This window comes from Convolutriloba macropyga, unplaced genomic scaffold, assembly GCF_964194025.1.
Source record: "Convolutriloba macropyga unplaced genomic scaffold, txConMacr16.3 SCAFFOLD_3096, whole genome shotgun sequence".
NCBI classification, from domain to species: domain Eukaryota; kingdom Metazoa; phylum Xenacoelomorpha; order Acoela; family Convolutidae; genus Convolutriloba; species Convolutriloba macropyga.
The window spans coordinates 8850-29892 of record NW_027451565.1 but is presented as its reverse complement, the minus strand read 5'-3'; the positions used below and the strand labels follow the sequence as shown (position 1 = coordinate 29892).

At 34.1% G+C, this 21043-nt stretch overlaps 1 protein-coding gene across 1 annotated transcript; it reads left to right on the top strand.

Moving 5' to 3' along the window:
- The first annotated feature begins 2972 nt into the window (after nt 1–2972).
- LOC142356796 (octopamine receptor-like) lies at nt 2973–20685 on the top strand. The gene is made up of 4 exons (XM_075408590.1): nt 2973–4053; nt 7705–7848; nt 13140–13307; nt 20474–20685. The coding sequence occupies exons 1-4, from the start codon at nt 3825–3827 to the stop codon at nt 20683–20685; spliced, it is 753 nt and encodes a 250-aa protein (XP_075264705.1). The 5' UTR covers nt 2973–3824.
- Nucleotides 20686–21043: the final 358 nt, after the last annotated feature.

Sequence of the window (21043 nt, the reverse complement as noted above, 5' to 3'; positions counted from 1 at the left end):
CTTAGACGTCAGCCACCTCGATATTTCACCCAGAGACTGAGCTCGCACTGGCCTACAATTAGCCAACCAAAGGCTCACAGTCCTGCTGTAAACCAGTCCGCCCCCCCCCCCGGGTCGAGGAGTCAGCAGCTGTAAGCGGAAATTTTTATAAGAAATCCGCTGAATGCGCTGAAATTATGTAAGATTTGTGCTGAATGCGCTGAAAATTAAGAATTTGGTGGTGAATCTGCTGAAAAAAAATATTTCAGCACCTTTCAGCGCATTTCTTACATAAAATCAGCATATGATTAAGCACCTTTCTTACATATTTTCAGCACTTGGTGAATCCGCTGAAAAAAAAATATTTCAGCACCTTTCAGCGCATTTCTTACATAAAATCAGCACATGATTAAGCACCTTTCTTACATATTTTCAGCACTTGGTGAATCCGCTGAAAAAAAATATTTCAGCACCTTTCAGCGCATTTCTTACATAAAATCAGCATATGATTCAGCAACTCTCTTACATAATTTCAGCACTTGTGAAAATTTTAAATTCAGCGGATTCAGCACTTTTCTTACTTAATTTTACGTGCAATTTGTTTGTTCACTATTGCTTATAACGTAGTCAGCATGTAGGCTCCTTCACCTTTTGCACTTCTGAAGAGCCACTAATCAATCAAAACTCTGCATGGTTTTTTTTAATGATAATTCATTTTTTTGGACAACAGACCGAGCGAAAAGCGTCCCACTTTCATCATATCTAACGGAAGGAACATAATTATTCTTAAGTTACCTGGTTTCATTCAATCAATTAATTTGGTTTTTTTCCTCAGCATAAGTCCTGTAACAGAAGTCCTGAAAATTATGTAAGAAATGCGCTGACAGCCGCTAAAAAATTATACTTTCAGCAGTTAGATCTTACATAATTATCCGCTTAAGGTGCTGAAAAGTGCTGAAATTATGTAAGAAAGGTGCTGAAAATTCAGCACATTAAGCGGATAATTATGTAAGATTAATCCGCTGAAAAATATTTTTTTTCAGCGGTTGTCAGCGCATTTCCTACATAAATTTTGACGAATTCCTCGACCCGGGCCAGTCCTTTTGCTCCGACGCAAAGGAGGTATGACAGAGCAGCGGGCCCAATTTTTCATATCAACCGTTTACGAAAACTCTCCAGATCATAACTGAAATTGGAGTAAACGTACCGGAGGGGATCATCTTCATTGCCAACCCGGTCAAAACATACCTTGAAGAATGCCGCTGTCAGCTGTACCATGGAACATTTTGAGAATGAGAACACAAAATAAGGACGTGATCGCGATCTTGAATGTCTGCCTTTTCTTTTCAATCCCCGCTTCACGAAACGCTTTCGGAACACTTCCAAGTACATCTTTGCGTTGACGGAGCGGGCCAAGAAATATATCAACACGATGTATACGCGGGAGAGAGCTCGCTTTCGTGAGTACCAGAAGTATGACCACTTCTGTCTCCAATTTGGTGTTTTTCATCCAATCTAATTGGATGTAAATAACTGATTGCATCGTGTTAATAGAACCAAGATGCAGCAGAATATGCACAATCAACAGTTTGTCCTGCGCCTTTTCAACCGGAAAAACATACTTTTTCATTACGAGAACACGTATATCACCTCCCACTTACCTCAACCTCTCGTACATCGGGGAGCCGCAGTATTGCAAAGGCAGCTTGAGGAATTCTGACCCGATCCAAAATTGATTTCTTTTTGCGCCCCTGTGCGCGGATACACACCGCCAAAACTTACCTCTATTGAGTACTCAGCATCGCCTGCATCGGAGATTGAGCAATCAAATGTATGTACGGCCATACATTCAACTTGCTCTATCGATACTGGATTGCGAATGAAATCGCAAACCACACTACCTCGACTTCGGAGAAGGAGACCTACAATCGTCTCATCGCAATGCAGCCTCATTGCAATGAAGACATCTGCCCAAGAGCAATTGCAGCCCGTCTTGTTCTAGATTCGGCGTTTCTGGTGTTCTTTCGTGATCCACAAAACTAGCTTTGTATCAAAAAAGCAGACGCACAGACTACACTTCTCCACCGAGCTGGGTTAATTTCATTACATGACAGCTGAACAAAATTTGGAAACTGATAAGTGACATTGACAAGAGGTTATTAGCCAGAGCACCCTGTCACTGGCTCTCTTACTGGCTCCATAACCAAATTGATGGCTGATTGCGCAAGTTGAAAATTTCACTCGACGGACATTAACACATTCTACAGGTTTTCAGCTGCAATGTACACCTCGAATAAAGCTCTTAACCCCAGATGGTTTCAGCAGATGAAAACCAGAAACGCGTTTTCCCCATATTCTGCACTAATCACAGACTGAGAAGACCTTTTTCGCTTTTAAAGTTTGCTTGCTCACATTATTCTATCCAGTCTTCTGATAGCTTTTGCACTATGTGTATATATCTCTTTCCAGCGTATTTCATATTATCCCCTGTTATAATTGAAGTTCTTCTTTAGTGTTTTCCTTAGTCTTTTAGTCGTGTAAAATTAGGTAAGTCTACTTCGCACGGAGTCCTAGTTTTATAATCCTTAATGCTGTAAAAAGAGGGCAAATAGGGTCTTCCTTAAATAAATGGCTCATTGGACCAGATTTATAGTTCAACTATTAGTAGCTAAAAACTAACTTTTACCCGATGTTTTGTTAAACTAAAGAAATTTTTGTCCCCTTTTTGAGAATTTTTTTGCTGTTTTGCTATTTAAAACGAAAACAAAAACTGCGGCTAATTTTTATGGAAAATTGTATTTTTGATGATGGTCAAGGACATTTTTTTCATGTTACTTTTCTGTTACTTTTTATAAGTCATGTGTGTGTGTGTGTGCGTTTGTAAGGGGGGGGGGGGTATGTGTGTTATCTGCTGCCGATATGGAGTAGGGTGTCCCTAGGGTGTTGCTAAAATTTAACATTCATTTAACCACTTTATAAATGTAAATGTTATAATGATTTTTTTGCTCATCTATCGTTCACTGAAAAATGTTTACTCATGTTTGTTTTAGATGATGTTCTTTTCGCTTTGATTATGCAACACAAACCACATTCAAAGGCTGGCTAGCGTAAAATCGGAAGTGAAAATTTTTAAAAATTACTAACCCCTCCTAGAAAAGTTTATGAACAAGTTAATTCGAAGTTAACAAGTTAACGCCTGAAATATTTACGATTTTACAAGTTGGCTAAACCGAACCGGCGGACATTTTCTCAAACTATTTAATGGTGCTGCAATTCTTAAAGTGAAATTCTGCTAAATTTTGCGATACAGAAAGACAGTTTTGTTATTACACTTTCTCTTGATTTCGCGGTTCAAGTTGTTAAAGCGGGAATTAAATAACTTGATAGAACGATCAATTTTATGGGAAAAGGTTTAATAACTTTGCGATTGTTATCCTTGAGCAAAGAGCTAAATTACACGGATCATGAATATAAAAACAAGTTAAATTGTGGATCAACTTGTAATTTATCCTGATTTCTTCTACTAATTTTATCCTTATTTTCTCACAGACATTTTATCTTTGACCACTTACATACAAACTGTGGTGGACTTTACAAACTGGCCGAGAAAAATTACACTTAAGCGCCAAATTACACGGATCGATACTGCCAAAAACAATTCAAGTTAAAATACCACTGATTTAAATCATTGTTGAAAAGATTTTTTTTTCAAAAATTTTGATCAGTTTAGCAATTTAGTTCATTTTGCACAAACCTTGCATAATTTTTGATAATCTTTTTGTTTGCTTACAAATTTATTCAACGTTCGTGGATAATTATACTCGGCTAAATTTATCGCAGCCAAAATGAGCAAATCCAGTGTCAGCTCAGAACCAGTTGATCTAATTGGTGGAAAACCAAACGATGGGGAGAGGGGAATTATGACCTCTGAGACGCTTGGGGGGCTCCAACTGGCCACGCCATCAATTGTTCCAGTGACTGAAAAGGCTTTAAAAGTAGCTGCAGACATTTTAGCCCAAAACTCGGCTGGGGAGAGTGAGAGCAGCCCCTCACGTAATAACAACAGTTATGAAGGTAATGAAATTTGATATTTGACAGTAGAATTGCTACAAAAGACGTAAAGGGAAATGCGATCTCGAATCAATCTTTCGAGACCCAATTTAAACCGCTCCCTCGCTTTCGCCCTCTTTTAAATGAGAGGGAAAAGGCAAACATTTTGCGGTACCCATTTAGCCCAATTCCCGCCTGTACCTTTCCTAACTGCATTTTGCTACACCCCAATGGTGTAGGGTGGCCCAGGTATAGGTTTACGATAAGCGTGCAAAACGAGACGGGTAGAGGGCGCTATGAAACTGCTCGCTAGTACCCGCCGTGATTGGGGTAACCCGCTAGGGATCTTGATTTCGCCCGCTCGCTCCTTGGGGCGCTTTGCCCGGGCGGGTTGTATAAGAAGGCTTTATACTCTTTATAATATTGGTTAGGAAGGTATATTATTTGTAATGACAAAAGGAATGAACAAGCCGTGATTTTTCACTTCCTGCGGTAGAGAGAAAAAGATGCGGCCGCTTTTTGAATGGCTTTCCTGCAAAGCGCTATTTTTTATGTTGGTGTTGGTGGCGGTACTGGTGGTGTTTTAAACGGAGTTTCTTAAATATACACTAAGTGAATAATTGTTGACGAAAAATCTGAATTGAAGAATTAGATTTACTCTTTTTTCATTTGTGTTGGCACATAAGAGGCTATAATTTAATACCGTTTCGGCTTTAGACTTTCATCCGTCTCTGCCGCCGCGCGTGATCTCAATTCTATCAATTCATACACATTTATTTCTCTCTCTCTTGTTTTTTATTTATTTTATTTTGTTTCTTAACCAAAACACGCAACCTTTTATGCTTGCTGTAATCTATTGATTCAGAACCAAGCGTTTATTAGTAAATCAAAATGGCTCTTTTTGTTATTTCATTATAAAATCTGCCTTTTTATCTTTCTCTATACTTTTTCGGCTGTAAAGCGAATCATAAAGTAAAAATCATTGAGTACGTTTTTTTTGGACAAAAAAAGAACTTGAAACGATCCGCACTTTGATATCAGTCCGAAAAAGATACTTCTTTGAGGCCCAGTTTTCAGGTAGAAAATGTGATCAAATTGTTTTTATATAACTTTTCAGTCAGATAATTGGTTCGCGTTTATTTACCTTTCTACTTCCCTCTTATGTACCATTAAACTTGCGCTTTAGCCACTTTTATTCCATAATATTCTTTGTTTGCGTTTTAATGTTGCTGCGGTGACTTTTTCTTGTTTTTATTATGCATTTTTTTCTCTCTAAATCTTCAGTTTTTGCGGGGGCGATTATGTTGTGACATTTAAATTTGTGGTTTTTTTGTTTTAAAAACCAAATTTATCCCCTCCCCCACCCACAATTTCCAGTTTGAATGGGCGAGCATTTTTGTTTACTTCTTTTCCCCGTCAAAAACCTTTCAATTTTCTCTCCTTCTTTGATGTTCGCAACGCAATCTCCTTATTTAAAGTGCTTAAAATTTTTGTACAGCTTTTTATTTGAGTTTTTCTCCTAATAAACGCCTTTATTCTTAAATTTTTTTGTCCACGTCATGAAAAAACCTTTAGCGTGGCCTGTTTTAAAAGAGTTTTTACAATCATGAGTGATATCTTTCTATTATTCTGAATCCATTTATTTGTTATCTGAGTTTGGGTTTTCAGCCATCACTTGTCGAATATTTTTTTCAAGGTTTTTTTTATCAGTATGGCCAATAGCGGTAGCATTGAAACCAATTAACTAAATTAAGCCGTTTCGTCTGATTATATCTCACCGTTTCTTCGAAATTATTTTAAGAAACATTCTTTTTTCCTTCAAAGACATTATCAAGGTATTCAGATAGAGAGAAAACTTTATTAACAACAGCGTATGTTCCAATGCTACTGAAATGCTGCAATTCCTTATTTCTGACCAATCCAAAAGAAAGTTTTTTTAGTCTTTTACTTAAGATTCTTGTTTTTGAAATACATATGTTAAAATTTGTGGCTGGACAACATTAATTAGTTACCTTTCTAATTATGATCAAATTTTGATAGGTTATCTTGTCAAGGGGATGTAATTTTCTTTAGATTTCAATCAATCGCAAACTACTAGTCCTCTAAACTAGTGATGAATGAATTTGTTTTTTTTTTGTAAAAATTAAATAGATGAAAAAAGCAGGATTTAAATCAAACCAAAGAAATCCAATTGAAAAAAGAACGAAACTGCGTATGATGATGCAGAATTTTTCTTAAAGCAAATTTGTTGGTCAGAGACAAATAACTTTTTATATGGTGATATGATTGTTCAAATTGCCTTCTAGCATCATGTTTTAAATTTAAAAAAGTCAGAAGAAAGTCAATTCAAAAAATGTTGACAACACGAGAAAAAACAAAAATAATACACTATCGAAATTGTCCCGGAATCAACGACATCATATTCGTTGTCTCAGTGCTTTTTTTTCAGAAATGGGTGTTCAAAATAGTTTATTTTAATCTTCGAATAGTTGTCGTTATTGTTCACTTGCACTCATTTATTTTTTTTTGTCTTACATTAAGTATGACACGTTGAGTACTTTTCTGGTAAATCTATACTCAAAAATAAACATATGATTTAAAACACGATTATATTCAGAAAAATTGTTGACACTAAATTTAAGAGAGAAGAAATAAGAGAAGAAAGCAGAAAATCGTTGTTTATGTCGTTTTTCTATGGTTTTTTGTTTTTCGATTCGTAGAAAAAAAAATTGTTTGTTATTTGTACTAAGCTATCATTTTTCTTGTTTTTTGTAAGAAAGGGCAACAAACGATAAAACCAGCGTTTTTCACAAAAAAGTGAGGGCAAAATTCTTAACAGACGAGATGGTAAAAAATGTGAAACGAAATTGACGAAGAATACAATTTAATGAAAAATTAGCAATCGAAATGACAATATTATACATTAAAATGAACGGGCAAAACAACGATTCTCAACATAAGATCTCTGGTCGTTTTTTTAATGAAAAACGACTACAAAAGTAGATTTTTCTTCAATTGAAAACCGGAACCCCTCTATTAAGAAACCATTTTCTCCGTTTATTGACAATTTTAGCACTTGAAAAGGAGATCACGATGGTTTTAACGAATTTCCGAGTTATGCAAAAATTTGAACCGTTCAATCACTAGGTTATACATGTGAGCTTCAATATTCACAGACGTCTATTATCACGACAATCCTTATTCACTTTTATTATTACTACACTTTTCTGAATTCACTTTTATTATTACTACACCTTATACTATATCTACCCAATGACCTGAAACTTGATACACCTTTTTATAACATGCAACATCTTGTCACGCTTTACCAAATTGACTTAAACTATCTTGTCGAGGACTGGGGACATTAAAAATTCGTATTAAATCCTGATTAGATCTTGAATAGATGTGATGTGAACAATCGTCGAGAACATTCCAGAAGAATTAGTTACAGAATAGTGGTAACAGAGCTTGACGATACTTACTTGAACTATCTTGGGAACTCGAAATTCTGACCAAAAATTTGAGAAAAATCGTGATGATATCTTATGGTTAAACAGCATCTTGATTAGACTGGATCTTATCTGAACAAATCCAGAACATTTCACGAGTAGTGGTAGGAGTGTATAGTAGTGGGAATGGTGGAGGAGTGTGACGTAATACTTGTGTTGACAGTGTCCCAATGGTTCCACGTGATGGAGGTGGGACTGTTGTTGGTACTCTGTCTCATAATTCTCTTCAGCAGTCTGGTCATCATAGCCGCAGTCTTCGGCTGCAAGAAGCTTCACTCCATTCCAGGATTCCTCATGGTTGGACTTGGTGAGTTTTAACTTTTCCCTCTTTTTTTTCACATCGGATCCTAGAATTGTTTACTGTGATGTTCTTTCATTTCTGTTGCACCTGTCGGCACCCCACCCCCACCCCCACCCCAGGCAAGCAGACAAACTGACGTGATATACATTATTTATTACTATGTAATGGGTTCATCCTGAAAATAGGGAAATTGAAGTACTGGAGGAGTGGATGCATTTTACGAAATTAATTGGTGTTTTGTAGATCGGACTGAACGTCAAGTTTTAATCAGTACTGATTTAATGAAATTGCAAATCTTGGATCCGTACTGTATCAGAGCCCTGATCATGTCACTTTTCAGACTTGGCACGTCATAAATCAAGTCTTAAGTCTTCAGCAAGTCTGTGCCAAGACTTGACAAGTGTTGAGCAAGTATTGGCCAAAACTTGACAATTCTTGTTCAATTCTTGGCCAAAGATTGACAAGTTTTTAGGTCAAGTTTTGAGCACAGTTTTTATCAGGTTTGCTTCAGTTTGGTTACGAAAGAAGAAGGCCGCCTTTTACAGTGGCCTGCCTAAAAAACTCTCCAAAGTGAAAAATTGCACAAGACAACACGAGCACTTCCACAAAGTTCAAGTGATGGAGAATGACAAAGTTTTGATCATGAGCACTTTTTTAGACACTGATCACCCAGGTTGCCCGAACTTGTAAAACTTGGTAAGGCCGTAGTACGGCACCGTATAAGTCTTTGATCAAAACCGTACTAAGATCTTGTTAAGTTTTCTACGGGCCGTAGTAAGGCCGTACTAAGATTTCTAAGGTACCGTACTAAGACCGTACCAAGATTAATAAGGTTTTTAATGTCAAATAATAGCTGGAAAATTGTCGGAAAAGGCTCCAGTCAAGTTGAAAAACCGACTTCTTGAGACCTTTCCAGTATGTTTTGGGTGTGTTTCCCTCCTCCTTTCTCATCCGGGCTGGGGACCGGCTACGGCGGAGTTACAAACAAACAACTATAGGAGACCTTGAGAAGAGCACTAGGTAAAATACCAGGCTTGAACTCTATCTCCAAACAAAACAAAGCATAATAAATCGTTATTTTAAAAAAAATTTAAAATTCGCTAATCGCGAAATTCGCAAATTTCAGTATGAAAAACAAACTTTTTTCCTAGACAAGCTATACTATTTTTTGCTTTACACTCTAATTACACTGATGATACTCCATACCGAGTTTGGTTTGATTTGGACAACTCCTTGAACCGATGAAAAAGACCTTTTTTTAAAATTCGCTAATCGCATTAAAATTGCATTGTTGATTAGTCATTTAGATGCCAAAACTATAGAGAACTTTGAAAAAGTATAAAAATCTTGCTTTACTTTTTTTAAAGCGATCAAATGTATTTATTGTTGCGCATTTGATGATTCTTCTTAAATCATTCTTGTAAATAGTTTAAGTAATCTGACTCTAGAACTGCAAGAGGACTTTTGTTGTTGTGAATGCTCAAAAAAGCTCGAAAATGAACTTTCAAATGAGCCAAAATTTGAAAAAAAAAATTTCTGAAACCAGAACAGATTTAATTGAACAGAACGCAAACCAAACAAATAATTTTTCTATTCTTTCTTATAAACACTTTGTTTGTAATCAGGGAATTAATTAGCAGCTATGTAAGTGGTACTGACAGTTTCATGTTAAAAACAGTGCTAATTGTATCTGATTCACTTAAACCGCAAATTTTTTTTTCGAACTTCATTTTAGAGCTCGTCATTTTTGAGACATAATACGTAACCATTGGTCTTCTTTGGAACAAAGTCTCAGTTTTGACGCTTTCGATGGATTTTTAAAATTGAATTTTTTTCTGCTTGATCAATGACATGAACTCTAAAAGATATCATTAGACTTCCAAAGTTCGGTACGGCCTTGGAAGAGGCGTAACAGGGTTTTGCTATTTCGAACTGATTCGAGATAAATTTTTTGACCATCAAGCTTACCTGCAGAACAAATTGAAGTTCGAAAACATTACCTTAGAAAAATTACAAAACTTGATACGGCCTTATACGGCATTGTACTAAGTTTTGTAATTTTTCAGAGATTTAAAAAGTTATAACCAGTGCCAAAAAATGAAAAAGTGACTTGTATGAGATAAGCGATAGATTTAAAGTCGATTTTAAGAATTTCGAATTTACAATTTGTAATTACATCAATTGGCTACGGTGCCGGAGAAAACTTATTACGGCCTTAAACGGTGCCGTACAAAGTTTTGTAAGATTTCTACGGCACCGTATAAGTCTTAGTAAGTTTTCAAAGTTTCGTCTAAGGTTGGCAACCTGGGCATGAGCACTTTTTCTGCCCATTGAAAAAAAATGGTTTCGGGGTGAATATAAGGGACATTTGAAGTTGGTATATGCTCAATTCAGAATTCACTTAGTCAGATTAGCAAATTTCTCGTAACGAATTTTTAACCAAATTTTGCTAGTCTTGAAAAGCATGATTTGAATCAAGACTTGCCAAAACGTGGCCAAGACCTGAAGATTTGATTGAAGACTCGCCAAGTCTGGGCCAAGACACTACTTAGACTTTACAAGTCTGGAGCAAGTTTTGATATGTCTTCACAAGACTTAAGACTTAATTCAAGACGTGTCAAGTCTAAAAAGTGACATGCTCAGAGCTCTGATACAATACTGATCCAAGACTTGCAATTTCACTGAATCATTACTCACTGAGACTTGACTCCGTTTTTCTACTCATAAATAGAAACTTGAAGAAAACTTAACTTTTCGAAGGCTTTTTTTCGCACAACCGATTCCATTTTTATTGACAAACTTCTATTCCAAATTTTTTGTTCAATTTCCGATAGAAAAACAGATTTGTCCTGTTAATTGAAGTAGCATCACACGATCGTATTTCAATTGTTTTTTAATACACTTAAGTAATCTTCAGTATGCTAATCCCTAAAATTAGCACGTTCTAAAAACGAAAGATTTTTTATGGCAACAATAGTGTAGTAGTTCAATCAATTCAAAAGAAAATTTTGTTTTCAAGGACTTCGGAGGGATCTCGAAAGGTTTTTTTCTATTCTGACATGATTTATTGGGTGAATTGTTTTACTAATGATATTTTCAAGATTGAAACAACATTTTTCTTTGTAACAATGTTTTTGAAATTTAATTTTCTCTTGCTGGATAAGGAAGGATTATTTCGTTAAACCAAATAGCGCTAGATGTTGCCATTTTTATTGATATAAAAGATTGTATAAAATAAGCTCTTTCATACAAATCTTGAAACATCTGACAAGGTTAATTTTTTGTTTCCACTATAATTTGTGCCCCTTTGAGGCGTGTTTTCTTGCTTACCTTGCTCTGCCGAGCGATCTTTATGAAAACAAAAAAAAATTTAAAACTTAAAACCTTGTTTCTCAACTTTTGTTGGAACATATTCAGCAAAAAATATTAGAAAGTCACTGCTCAATTGAAAATACTCTCGCGCAACGATTCACTAGTAAACTTTTAACTTTTTATATCCTCAAAAAGTTGAAAAGTTCAAAAAGTTATTTTGTCGTATTTTATATTATAGAGTTCTACTGTTTAATATTACAAAAGATAAACTGCATCACGTAGAAGTTTGCCTCAAATTTCGTGGCATGGTCTGATGAGCTGGCTTACTTACCGTACGGAGAATACGTTTTGCAATACTTGCAGATCCGATTACCCATGCTCGGAGAAAATGCCTCTGAAATTTAGATAGTTTTTGAATACATTTGTTTTTTTTATTCGTCGGTACGCTGGATGCATCTTTGATACCGCAAAAAATTGTTTCCAAAAAACATCTGGTTTTTGTAGAATTTGTATATTTTATTAAGCTGTTTTATCTAAAGGTCCTTATGTGCCAATCAAAGCCAACTAGATTTCCACTGCAATTCCCTGTGGTTTCTAGTCAAAACAAATGAAAACCTAATTGTTTCGCATGATAACATAGTTCTAGCACTTTCGGTAAATTCTTTAGCATTTTTTTGGTTTCACTTCAATAAAGCGTCTGACCGTGAAATATTTTCAAAATAGCATTTCGTTTATTTGTCAACCCAAACAGTAAACAAACGATGGCCGAAAAATTCTCTAAAATAAGATGACTTGAAGACTTAGATTTTTGTGTCCAAAGGAGTGGGAGTGTCCAATTAATCAACAAGAACTTTCTAATCACAAACTCCACAAATATATTTTAGGGGCGTTGACTCGTAATGAGAACTTTTTGAGACTCTAGCAGGTTGTTCTGGTCTTTTTTAATTATTGTCCACTAAAAAATTCTCCCCAGTGAAATGAAACTTGATACACCTTACCAAGACATGCAAGATCTTGAAAGTCTTGACAAAACAAGGATTATCTTACCAAATCTTGATAGGACACAATTTCTGTGTACATCTTGGTCAGATCTTGCCATGATCTTATCAAGCTGTATCAAGAAAATTTCTAGATTAAACTTGCCAAGATCATGGTTAAACACTGCAACATAAATTTCATAATTGAGAGGCGTAAAAGGTGTTATGATTGCTCTTTTCCCGGACATTTTTTTAAGTTGCTCTTTTCAATACTTTTCTCATTTAAACAAACGTTTTTGTCCTCGGTTTTTCGAATTCGTTTCTGTTAGTCATATATCAACAAAAATACGCTTCAAACCCACAAACAACACTTATTAATTCTTTTAAGCCATTTTTTAGTATTGATTTGGGCACAAACACATATGTTAAAGTCTGTAAACAAATGAGGGTAAAGTGGATCAAAGACGCTTTTCGAATACGTAATTGTAATATTAAACGATTAAAAATTGAAAAAAGGACACATGAAAAAAAACTTATCTAAATGAAAACGGATATAGATTTACATGATTTTATCGGATTCAGACTCAATTTTTATTCGTTTGAATTACTCAAAAGAATAACTGTTACACAATTATTCTCGTGATTTCCATAAATGTTTGTTCTAGTACCGGTTCATACACCGATTTATCGTTATCGGAAATTGTGTATTATTTCACGAGAATTTCGTGCCCCCGAAATCTTGAAATAAAGCAGCCGAATTTTTTGGCCCAGGAAAAAGTGAAAAGCCGAAATTTTTGCTCTGGGAAATCTGGAAGTTTTGCACGAGAAATTTTTTGCTCTAAAAATCGTGCATCAATCACACGCGAGAGATTTTAAGTAATTTCAAGATATTTTCAGCTCTCATATTGTAGGTTTTTATTAAATAATTCGTATTTCCAATTTTACTTACTTCTCTAACAAAAGAGTGAAATGTGATCATGCTTGTGTGCTACTGACGTCATTATACAGGTGTGTGTGACATCTTTATTGCCCTGGGGAGTATGGCTCCCTCTATAGCTGCAGAGATTATGGGCAAGTGGGTGTTTGGAGACGCGATCTGTGCTTGTCAGATGTTCGCGACTACCTACTTTTCCTCCCTCGAGTCTTGTTTCATCATGCTTTGTGCTGTAGACAAAGGTACCCTTTCACTTAATTGCTTTTCCTAACCCTGATCTAAGTGTCATGATATTTCAGTATTCGGTACTGAATCATAGAATTTTTATGCTGTTTTTATTCTGATCAGAGATCTGACCATGATTTCTAACAAATACATTATACAAACCGGTGCCCCTAAAATAGAGTTTAATTAATGTTGTGTTTATTTGTGGAACTTTGAGATATAAAGAATTGTAAAGTATAATACCAATTATAATGTTCTATTATAGTATGATTTACTATAATATATATTATAATAGTAGGAAAAAAAATAAGTATAATCGTTCCTTTGTTGCCATACATTGTAGCCCACACTGTAAGGCCATTTTGCATGTATTAAAATACGTTTTGTGGATTTAAACAGGTAAAATGGACGAAATTACCCTTTACTTGATAGGGGCTGGATCATAATCATCCATTTCATAACAAAACGCATAGTAAAATTCTGATTTTATTCTGAAACTCATGAAATAATTTCACTGCAGTTATTCTGATTATTCTGACAAGCAAACTTTTTATCATGAACATAGTGCGATATGGGGCAGGGATCAACTTAAAAGGAAAAGGGAAAAAAGGAGAGGCTAAATAGGAGGAAAAAGTCACCCACTCAATTACTAAATCGGTATTACGTAACCACACCTAAGTAATTTTCCATTCTCTAATCTTCAATTTTATTGATTTGTTCACTAATGCTGTTCTCTTCCTCCGTATCTCTGTTAGTAAACATTAGAGTCGGGGAGAGTTTGTTCAACATCTTATAGTCTGATTTAGACTGATAATATTGTGATTTCTGCGTATAATCGTAACGGAAAACCAGGGGAACCTCAGTGGCCTGTTCTCAGCTGACCTTTTTCTTATTATTCCCCAATACTGCTCTTTTTTGCGTTACTATAGCCATTTTGCGTCTAAAACTTTAGCAGGGTAGTATTTTAGCAGCCGTGACTATCGTCACGATTGGTTGACGGGAAAATGAAATGTTCAAATATTTTTTATCTATCGAGATACAAAGTTTTAATGGTTTCCAGACCCTAGCCGAATAGTATGCCAGTATTTACCCAGGGTGCTTTCGCCCCATCCGTATAATATGATAGTATTTAAACTGATATTTATACATTTCCACTATAGATCTTTATGTAATTTGTAACAGCTGTTCCTACATCTTCACAAGCTATACAAACCATTATTGGTGGAAAATATTGGTGGAAAAATATTTGAACATTTTGTTCAAGGGGCTGAGAAAATTTTCTGAAATAGCAGAAACTAATGCGAAAAAATTCAGTCTCCAATTGACCCCTATTCAAACTCTAAGGCCTTATTTGTCAACAAAGTTAGTCTGCACGTTCAAATTTTGGCCCAAAAAGATTGATTGAGAAAAAAGCATTATCAAATGCTGCCGCATAAATGGTTTTGAATTATAAAATCTGAGGGAACATAAGATCTGTCCCCGCCGAAATCGAATAGTTATCTTGCAACACCTTGCAAGATTTTTGGAAGATTTTGCAAGACGATGCATAGTCCTGCAAGATGTTCTTGCAAGATCCTGCAAAATATCGATCGTCTTGCAAGAACCTTGAAAGATAACTATTAACCGTGCAAATGTGTATAGCAAAAGGAACAATGATCGAATGTGGTCAGAATGAGAACGTTTTTTCCATCATTTTTTAAATTACGATAAACATTTACAACCAACAAATCAATTTGTTTGTGTTCGGCGCAAATTAAAATATGAAATAATTTTGATAACAGAATACATATTGTTTTGCAAAATAAGACTTATGGAATGCAAAAAGTGCTAGTAAATGATATGAACAAGCATTAATATCAACTATTTGATTTTATGCCAAAGAAACATAATTGAAATGACTAATGCGGAAAAATTAAAAAATAACCGAACAGTTTGAATGCTTTGAGGAACTATTTATATGAGTTTCTTTTGTTCGAGGAAACTTTAAGAGTTTGAATTTCGTCTTTGTTGGTTGAACTTATGCCGTACTTTAATAAAATACAGGTATCTGTTGTTATTGTTCCTACCCTCTTGAGGGGGGAGGAACTATATACTCAAATGGGTTTTTTTTTGTTCAGTCAATTTTGGCCGATCGATATATTCACCGTAGAGAGTTGAGACTGGTATCATTAGAAAGCTTGTCCAACGTAGAATATGGAATTGAAAATATTTTTTTGATTTTTGTTTTTTACAGGGAGTTATCGAGGTTTAAACTTTTGAGAAAATAGAGTGAATTCCGTTGATTTTATTCACATTTTCCGGAATTTCCGACTACAATTTCGCCAATTTTGCTAAAATTTCTTAAATTTTCTCTTAAAAATGTTTATTCATTTTTTTGGCTAAAGACAAAAAGAAACATTCTAGGCTATTTTAATTTTTTTTGTCAAAAATTCTGGCTAAATATTTCAAAATTCAGATTTCTTCATCAAAAACAGCACGAAATAAGTCTCTTTAGTCCACTTTGATTAAATTTGCAGGAAGTACACACCCAAACACCACCAACACGTTCTTTGTAGAATCAAAAGTGGGCCATTTCTCCTTCAACTTCGGTTGGGAGTGCTCTGTAATTAAAATTTTGCCGTTTTTTGCTAACTTTACTCGTTGATTATCAAAAACGCGGCATTTATTTTTGATTTTTTAAATAACAAAATATCTATTTCTATAACACTCGAAAAATTAAGTGTTGTTAATTGACAAATGGAATTAGCATGGCTAATTTTGGACCAATCGTGGACTGTTACAATCCGAAAATAATTCGGATTGTAATCAGTCGGTCTTTTTATAAAAAAAAAATCGATCTTTTTTATATTATTCCAAAGCAAATTTCAAATCAAAGCTCACTGTTAATAGGTCCTATTGAGTTCCTAATTGGCTCCAAATTAGTTTGTCTAGTTGATTACTTGACAGCTTATGGTCGTTTTGACTTTTAAAAAAATTTGTTTTTTAAATAAGTAATGGCTTATTGAACTTTGCCTCCATTTTTCACTTAATTTGGTCAACCTGTAGATTAGTGTCAGCAATGAAAGAATGCTTCCTTTTTCTACTGAATTTAAATCCAATCATTAATGCGGTTTTACGCCTTAAGTTATGGTTTTCTCGCTGTGATACTACTAGATTTAAAATTTTATTTTATTTTTAGGTGTTTGCCCATTTTTCACATTTTCTAAATTTGTCACATTATCACGCTATTGACAGTTCATATATCACATTATTGGCGTTCAAAATAGAGCAAAATTGATAATAGTATGATCCTTGAAGATGTAGATTATGGTTTTAACGGATTCGACTCTACTTTCTTGAAGAATTTCAAAGAATTTTTTATCTTTTTTGTTCTTTAGTCGTACAATAACACGGTTATGGTTATTTTTCTGTAGAATAACACGGTTTGATTGGTATTCATGGAAAAATAGATGAGCAGATATTTGAATAATAGTAGATAACTGATAGCTTTCATGACTCTGAAAGCAGTTGTTTTCCAAAAAAAACCCGTTTTAACTACACAATTTTGTTCACTTTTTTCTGTTTGTTAACTAGTCTCGTTAATTACAGGCCACACATTACATTTTTGTTGTCAAGGGAGGGTGTCAGAAGGGATTGGTGTCACAAAATCTAAGGTTTTTTAAAAATTCGTTATGACTTTACTGGATTCGAAACGGGTTTTCCACAAAAAAAAGTAAACTAATTTTTGATCTAAGGCGTTTTTGACGTTCTTTTTGTAGACGTAAGACATATTCTAGATAATTGCAGGTCTCAAGGATTTCCCTTGGAAGAATAAACGAACCTATTTTTTATTTCATTTTGTAATTAATGGCTTTGATCTCTTTGGAAACAATTTTTTTTTCGAAAAAAACTAGTATTACTTAATTTTGCCTTTTTCTTTTTGTCTACTTGTTACCTAGTTACATTAATTAGAGGTCGTATAACAATTGATTGGTGTTTGCCGAGGCTGCAATCAAACATATATTGAGGGCCAAAGTCTGGCTTTACGGCTTCGAAAGCGTTTTCCGGCAAGTTTTTACTGATTTTTTGTTTGTTCTCTATTTGTTGTTATTTTGTAACCGCAATAAGAATTGAATACCGACAGTTCTTAACTCCCGTATGTAGAAGCATTGGAAATTTTAAAACTATGGGACTTTTTACTTGATTTCCAATTGTTTTTTTTACTTTGAAATTATTGTTTTTTAAAAATATGAGCGAATTTTTCAACTTGTTTTCAACTGTTTTAACAGCTTTTGTTCTTTATTGTCTAATTGTTACCAAGCCTTATTATTGACTGATCCCATATCTTTTGCAAGTTATTTTGTTTAGTTTCAGTTTCATCTGACACTATTTTGACTTTGATATTAAGTTTTGTTTTTAAAACGGACATAAAGTTTTTGATGTAATTAATGTTTATTGTTGTTGTTGTTGTTGTTGTTGTTGTTGTTGTTGTTGTTTAATTTTGCTGTTCGTCTTGACCCACTTTTTTAATATTGGCATATCTCATCAATCTAATGCATCAATTTTTTTACTCCACAGAATTATTTGCTTTGGAGGCTATCTTTTCGTTCATATAAAAATCTTTTTTGAAAATTAATTGAGTTTTTGGGTTTTTCTATCTGTTCCTCATTTGGTAGAGGATTATGCCAAAATTGTGAATGAGCGGGGTCGGAACCTTATGTGCGATTGCACATTACCGAGCCTCCTTGCATTGTTTTTCAATTTATTTGTTAAAGTTCACTCAAGTGTATATTTGTAAATTTCTGCGCTAAAGATCGATAATATGTCTAATACAGCCAATGAGAGCAGAACTTGACCAAAATGAACTTGCAAGAATCTTGCAAGAAAAGCATTCGTCTTCCAAGATCTTGTAAAATAGCTATCTGATTGCAAAATCTTGCAAGATAACCATCGTCTTGAAAGATCTTGTAAGATACCCATTTTTTGCATGAATCTTTCAAGATGTCGCAAGATAACATCTGGTATCCATTAAAGAAAGTTTCCAAAATTAAAGGTTTGAAATTTTTGCCCAAGTTCTCTAGTAATTTTTCTAATTTTCAATTTAACAAAAATTCAAAAATAATAGGTGAAAGAAATTAGAAGTTGGGGCATCCCGTTACAAATCTTATTGGGCTACAAAGAGACAGATAAAACTCAGATTGAGGGTTGCATTTTTGACAAGTAAACTTTAAGTATTCATATCTCTATTCAAATCGTTTTGCGAGAAAAGGGTTTACTCTTATTCAGAAAAAAATTGTAAACTGTTAAAGTGTGGGATATAAAAAATGCGGTTTCGAAAGTAGAAAATTTGAAAATGAAGAAACATTTCAATTTTGCTCACTTGAAACTTTTACAATTTACGTTGCATTTATTGTTTTAAAAACAAATTAATATTTATACCGCATTTAATTTCATTGTTTAGCTTAAACAAACTGAAAGGAATTTATTTATGCAGCTTCAAGTTTTGGTAGTGGTGAAAAATTTTGAAACCCCCAAAGAGTGCGCGATTTTGAAGATCCTAAGTTAAATTTGGCGGCATCTTTTGTACGCATCAGGCGAGGACCGTTTTTTTTTATTTTAAGAAATTAAGCGACACTTAAAATGAAGTTGAGAAAGATAAAATTAATGTTTACAATTTTTGTTTCTTAAGCTTTGGCGTGCATTTTGCTATTCCCCTGTCTTGCCCAGCCTAGAACATGAGGCCAAAATATAGCTGAGAAATAAGAAATGAAAAAAATTAAAAACATGGATTTCTTTTTCAGTTTAGTTCGATTAGACAATTTTAAAATATAAAGCAAAGCCAAATGAAAAATGACTTTTCTAAGCATATCTCCGAAAACCTTGAGCAATATCAACTATCGCAATACATTCAACAAAAATTTTGAGAAGTATTTGACAAATGAAAACTCAGTTATCAATTTCCGCAGATTAATTCTAACAAAATCACTGTTTAATTGAACTACCATATAATGTCCAATGCATCGCTCACACAGTCGTGTGATTGATTGCCCTGAAAATTAAAACTTGCAGACAGGTTTTTATAGGCAATATATTTCATTTTGGTCCCTTTTTTGAGGTCAATTGAATATTCAAACACAATTTTTTTTATCAGTTTAGGCGAGTGGCAAATATTGAAACAGACAATAAGCGGGCGCTTAACCTCTTTGTAGCTTCTAACATTTGTTTTTATATTAAACAATTTTTTCTCTGTGAGCCATCTGAAGTTATGTGGGAATGAGAAAGTACCTATTATCAATTTAATCATTAGGTAACAACAAAATATAAGAATTGACCAAATTGCAATAACTTTAACTCATTATACATCATGTTTCTGACGGCAAATCTTGGGTAACTGTTGAAGAAAAAATCGGGCTTTAAAGTAATTGGTTTGAGCCTAAAGAAATTTGTAAGTTTTGTAAATTTGTAAATTTTGGATCATAGTAAGGCTTTCTTAGGATGTTATTGGGGCTTATATCATTTGCAAGCTCCAAGATTATGTGCTATATTGGCACCAAAGATCATATTATGAAAAAGCGCCTTCTTGGTTAATTTTGGAGTGTCAATAAGGGAAAAGTTTTCAATCATTTCTCTAAGATTACCAACTTTGCATTAACAGTTTTATAATGGTGTCATAACTGCGTTACCGTTTATGTCCACAAATTTAGTACAAATTTACGCCTATTTGTAAGTTGGTTTTATTTTTTATGTTATAAAATGTTTTCAAATACTGCGTATGAATTTTACTTATTTCATGCTTTGATCGTATTAGCAACTTAATTAGAAAAATTGTTGTTTCGAAGGCATCTGTCCTGTAATGATGATCCTTGTATGATTAATGAGAACCAACAACCCGTCTGTTTTGATTTTCGTTAGGCATTTCGTCAATAATATTTTTTTTCAGATACGGCCATCGCAAAACACATGCGCTAAAATTAAAAGATCATATTTGATGTTCCTGAGATAAATGATTCATTATGATGTCCTGGTAATAATATAGAATCATTTACGATGCCAAGCAACCATGAACGGAACGGATCGTAAAAATAAATATCATTTTTGATATAGATGAGATCATACATGATTCTTTTATTGTTACTAGAAAGTATAGCAATCCTAGTTTTTTTTTGGTTCTCATAATATTTTCATTTTGTCATTCATGTTTCAGGTCTGGCCATCGCGAAACCCCTGAGCTATGCGCAATTCCGTCACATAAACAAAAGACTGTTCTTAGGAATGGTTCTTGGAATCATCTGTTTCAATATGCCAATTCCATTCCTTATGATAGTCCTCTCTGATAAGGAATGGAAAATTAAAACTTGCAGACAGGTTTTTATAGGCAATATATTTCATTTTGGTCCCTTTTTTGAGGTCAATTGAATATTCAAACACAATTTTTTTTATCAGTTTAGGCGAGTGGCAAATATTGAAACAGACAATAAGCGGGCGCTTAACCTCTTTGTAGCTTCTAACATTTGTTTTTATATTAAACAATTTTTTCTCTGTGAGCCATCTGAAGTTATGTGGGAATGAGAAAGTACCTATTATCAATTTAATCATTAGGTAACAACAAAATATAAGAATTGACCAAATTGCAATAACTTTAACTCATTATACATCATGTTTCTGACGGCAAATCTTGGGTAACTGTTGAAGAAAAAATCGGGCTTTAAAGTAATTGGTTTGAGCCTAAAGAAATTTGTAAGTTTTGTAAATTTGTAAATTTTGGATCATAGTA